The 5,293-nt window shown below is 43.5% G+C and overlaps 1 protein-coding gene across 1 annotated transcript; it reads left to right on the plus strand.

Annotated features, from left to right (window-relative positions):
• The first annotated feature begins 230 nt into the window (after window positions 1-230).
• LOC103521730 (regulator of nonsense transcripts 2-like) lies at window positions 231-4,884 on the plus strand. Its single transcript, XM_008486837.2, has 4 exons — window positions 231-1,831; window positions 3,012-3,075; window positions 3,415-3,674; window positions 3,859-4,884. The coding sequence occupies exons 1-4, from the start codon at window positions 577-579 to the stop codon at window positions 4,305-4,307; spliced, it is 2,028 nt and encodes a 675-aa protein (XP_008485059.2). The 5' UTR covers window positions 231-576; the 3' UTR covers window positions 4,308-4,884.
• The last annotated feature ends 409 nt before the right edge of the window (window positions 4,885-5,293 follow it).

Below are 5,293 nucleotides of genomic sequence, written 5' to 3' on the forward strand. Positions count from 1 at the left end.
GTCCCTCTTTAATCTGCCAAAGGCCATACAGAAGAGCTTGGTAGACTATGTAGTTTACAGGCCACACAGCCACACTTGGTCTGCATGTGGTCCATGTCTATTTAAATATTTATCTACACATTCAAAATAGTCAAAATTAACTTTAAAATTGGGCCCAAGTAAAGTTACGAACTTGCAACTGTTATAGGCTGTAACTTTGATTTTCTTCTTGTTTTGAATTCCAGATTCCAAATTCTCAGTTCTAATTGTGGATCACTTATTTATTCAAAATGTATGCCACCTGATGAAACAATGGTCATGGACTAGTAATCAACATCATCAGTACAACAGTAGAATCTTTTGTTCAACTAGTACAATAGTCCAGGAGACCATGATCTTTTAACCTACAAACTACTACAGTGTTCTGTGACCTTATAACCTGCTCTCTTAGTCCAGTCAATCATGATTTTATAACATGCACTTTTAGTCCAGTCAAGAATGATCTTATAACGTGGCCTATACTCTTCTAACCTTCATTATTAGTCCAGTGAATCATGCTCTTATAATCAGCACAAACTTCATCACGGCCCTCACACAATGGCTGACTTCAACACAGACACTGCCGAGTCCAACTCACTTGAAGATCTCATCTTATTGGACAACTTCCAAAAAGAGGACAGTTCCCACAATGCACCACCAGGCACACCATCCAGTGAGGCATACAGTCTATACAGCTCAAGTCTTGTTGATATTGGCAAGACACGTACACATGATGACAATGTGGAGTTGTACGATATCATTGCCCGGGATAATTTCACCGCTGAGGATGCATATACAGCAGGGATATCTGATACAGTCCTTGCAAATCTTCCAAGTGAAGTTGCCCAAGGGTTGAAGACTGACGCGCCACAAAAGACACTCCCCACCCTTCCAGATGCCACAAGCACACAGAGTCTCTCAGGCGTGCTGAATATTAGTGAAACCCCGGACGCTACACATGAAGAATACACCACCCTGGTCACCTACTGTGATGAAACCCGGGCACGACTCAAAGCGAAGTCTGAACTGCGCAAGTCTAACCTCATGCCAGCACGGGACGAATCAAAACTGTCCAAACTCGACTCCAGTCTGAAGAAAAACTCCGCGTTCGTCAAGAAACTGAAGAACTTCACATCTCAACAGTTGGACTCTCTACTGAAGGATCTCTCACTGCTCAACCTCTCCAAGTATATGAGCGAAGTGACCTCAGCGCTGGTCGACGTGAAACTGAAGCTCACGGATGTCCCCAGCGCGCTCATCCTGTGTAGCGAACTACATCGGGTGTATTCCGATTTCGCGAAGCTCTTCTTCGACGCGTGGAGCCGAAGTTTAACGATGAAACGCGACGAGAAGATCGTCAACTCGTCAAAACTTCGCGTGGATCTGAGATTCTACGGAGACCTGATCAGTAGCGGCGTGTTTCAGAACAAGGAGGCATTCTGTCTGCTCGGCAATGTGCTAACCTTCCTCATATCAACAGACAAGGAGGAGCACAACAACCTGAGCATCATTATCAGCTTCTGTAAATATTGTGGGGAGGATTACGCCGGGCTTGTGCCAAAACATATTCAGGTTCTCGCGCGCAAATATAACGTTGAGGTCCCCAAGAGTGACCTGATTCCTCACGAGAAGCAACGGACAGTGAAACTTCTCCTCGTAGACTATTTCCAATCCCTGTGCCGGCATATACTGAAGGAGAACAGTGAGTTGAAGAACTTTGAGAAGCAGAACCTGAGGATATTGCAGTCAAAGGGAGAGTTGCGTCAGGAGAGGAGAGACCAGTTTGAGAATCTGATGGCTTCGTTTGCTGGAAGTTCATCGAAAATCCAATAGAGCGCGCTACTTGGTTTGCTTGTACTAAGGGTGGTTCAAAAATTCCCTAAAAATTTGAACTTTAGAACTGTTTTCTACGTTGATTAAAAAAAAATCACATGACGTTTTTGGTTTTTTTAAAATCAATTTGAACATTTTCGAAGCTTTTATTATCGTTTTCATCGACAAATAGGCCTTTTTGGCTAGAACATTTCTTCAATTTTGTTGAACCACCCGGTATGCTTGATGAACTATTAGCGCTCTCTGTGGGAATTTCTAGGAAGCTTTAGAAAACATTCTCTGTCCACTGTTTTCGACCTCCTTGGTTGCCGTGGTAACCAAAAGAGCAAGGAGTTCTCAACATGCGGCTAATGATATGTTTACGATATTTCTAGAAACTACGAGATAGGTACCTACTTCACAAAACACAGCAGGGGTTTTCAAATTTTCATCCTGTTCAACAATATTTTTACTTTCCTCATCCTAGGCATAATAATGTGATTATGTGTTCGCCTAAAAATGTTTAGATATTGATAGACAGGAGAGCGTGTGTTCGATTCCTACCTAAAACACATAGAATAACATTAACCTCACCCAGTCTGAGTTTGGCCCAGGAAAGCCAGCAGCACGGGATTGTTCAGACGGTCACCCATCCGTATACTAACCACGCACTAGGTTGCTGAACTTTAATGACCTATGGGGAACTGGGTGCATTCAACGTGCTACAGCTGCTGGCTATTCACGCTCAGACCTAGATCTGTTAAATCGTCTGAGATCTAGATCTGTCAGACCGTCTGAGATATCTAGATCTGTCAGACCGTCTGAGATCTAGATCTGTCAGATCGTCTGAGATATCTAGATCTGTCAGACCGTCTGAGATCTAGATCTGTCAGATCGTCTGAGATCTAGATCTGTCAGATCGTCTGAGATCTAGATCTGTCAGATCGTGTGAGAGACCTAGGTAAGAAGCTTTTTCCGCCACACATCACGCTTAAACTGTCTGACCTAGAGGTCTGTCAGACTGCCTGACCTCAGTCTGTCAGACGTTCTGAGATTGAGTGGCCGTCATCAGGTACCAATAAAATTCGAAGTCTATTTCACCATTCACCTACACACCAAAGTCGCGGTTGAATCCGCGATTTTTCTTCGTTCGAAGTTTGAGTACCCATATGTTATTCCAGTCCTACTCAAAATTATAGATCTTGTCTGTGTCAGCTGTGATAAGCGACAGATTGGACGGGCAAGGTAAAAATATCCTGGATCAAGGAAGTAGACCTAAAGGGGATTCTAACCTCACGGAAAGATTTGAAAGACAAGACAGTGTACATAGTGACGTCATGGATGTGGATGTAAAGAGTGGTGGTGTAAATACTGATGGAGGTGTAAATAATGGCGGAGGTGTAAATAGTGGTGATGGAAATGTAAATACAGGTGGAATGGATGTGGGAGGTGATGAAGATGATGAAACTGAACCGATAACGGAGGATTATGAAGATTACAGTGGCGACCGAGAGGACCTACCAGAAGATAACGGGGAAGAAGGTCTCACGGAAGACATCCTCAAAGAAGAAGGACTCCCAGAAGCGTGGGAGGTGATGAAGATGATGAAACTGAACCGATAACGGAAGATTATGAAGACTACAGCGGCGACCGAGAGGACCTACCAGAAGATAACGCGGAAGAAGGTCTCACGGAAGATATCCTCAAGGAAGAAGAACTCCCAGAAGGAATTACCAGGGAAGGAAATAGATTGGCTGAAGAAGAAGACGAATTCATATCCGAGTTTGAAAAGATGATGTCGGAAAACCTCCAGGAGCGGACTCGAGAGACGAATTCATATCCGAGTTTGAAAAGATGATGTCGGAAAACCTCCAGGAGCGGACTCGAGAAACGATCACAACCAAGAACAAACTAGCGAATATGTCCGTGCCTGTAAACTTTCTCCGGTCAAACCTGAAGAACTACGAACAGCTGGAGTCCCCAACGCCAGAAGATTCGATTAACTTTGTCCTTATGATCCGAAGCAAGTCGAACAAACAGACGTACAAGCTGCGAATATGTCCGTGCCTGTAAACTTTCTCCGGTCAAACCTGAAGAATTACGAACAGCTGGAGTCCCCAACGCCAGAAGATACGATTAACTTTGTCCTTATGATCCGAAGCAAGTCGAACAAACAGACGTACAAGCCGCTTGTGGTGCCGTCGACTTGCGAGTTGGTGACTAATTTGAAGTCCCAGGAGAAGGCGAAAAAGCACGAGATGGACCAGGTGAAGAAGTTGACGCTCAACATCACGGACCGGCTGGAGGAAGAGGACTACCATGCGGAAACGGAGGGCGTGACGCAAGGGATCGGACAGGTGCGGAATTTGAACCATGGGAGCTACCAGCGGTCGGCGAAACAGCCGAAGGGACCGTACACCCCCGATGCGGAGCTGATCTTCGGGAAGGCGAAGAAACCGTATGCGAAATACTCGTAGGAAGTCGTACATTTGGGAAGTGTACGGTAAATTGGAGGGGCGAAATGCCTATATTCGTAGGAAGGGGTCGTACATTTGGGAAATGTACGGTAAATGCCAAATGTAACGAAGAGGCGGAAAAGTCGGTTTGTGAAGTATTCGTAGGTAGCTTGAAGTTGTATGTGATGTTTCTCACAGTAGATAAATTGTTCGGTAAATTACCAAATAATTACGACGAAGAGGGTAAAGTACCGAATGGAAAATCGTACATCTAATATTCCGCACCTGGGAAATGTACGGTAAATTGCTAATTATAAAAGAAGGACGAAAAAGCCGAATGATAATTTTGTGGGGAAAATTTTAAATGGCGGAGATGTTAAGGTGAATATTTTTTGCGTAGGCTTACGTGAAAAGCACAGAAAAGGACTTTTTCCTAAGAATTTTCAGGGTGTAATTCCCTTGGAATAGAAAAGGATTTTTTCTTGTCAGGGGATTTTTTCCTTAGAGTTAGAAAGGGATTTTTTTTTCTCCATCAATAGACAGGGAAATTCCATAAAAATATTCTCTCTTCTTCACCATAATTTTAATAGTAAGAACGCTTCTTTTTATACATTTGTATTTTTATTATCTCTTTTTTTATCGATCATTTTTTCATCTCTCCGTTTACTGTACGCTGTTTAGTATTTAGATTCGGAAGCTTTGATTAAGTGGCAGTATTCATGTTCACTGAAGTTAAGCAACGTTGCGCAAAATCGGTTCCCGGCTGCAGGCTTTCCCGGGTGAAAAGGCGGTCATTAAAAAACTTTGAAAGTTTCGCAGTATACGAGTAATTAACTTCTTACTTCTAACACCAGTGCAACAGTCCTAAACTAAAATGGACGCGGCACACAAAGGATCAAGAAGAGACCGCCTTAACATACTTTAATACTTCCAGGGTGTTATCTGTCAAGGAGGTTATTTCTACCTAAGAGGAGGGTGTTCTGCCCTGAGAAGGGAGTTTTTTCAAC

This window comes from Diaphorina citri, unplaced genomic scaffold (assembly GCF_000475195.1).
Source record: "Diaphorina citri unplaced genomic scaffold, Diaci psyllid genome assembly version 1.1 scaffold5819, whole genome shotgun sequence".
Classification (NCBI taxonomy): domain Eukaryota; kingdom Metazoa; phylum Arthropoda; class Insecta; order Hemiptera; family Psyllidae; genus Diaphorina; species Diaphorina citri.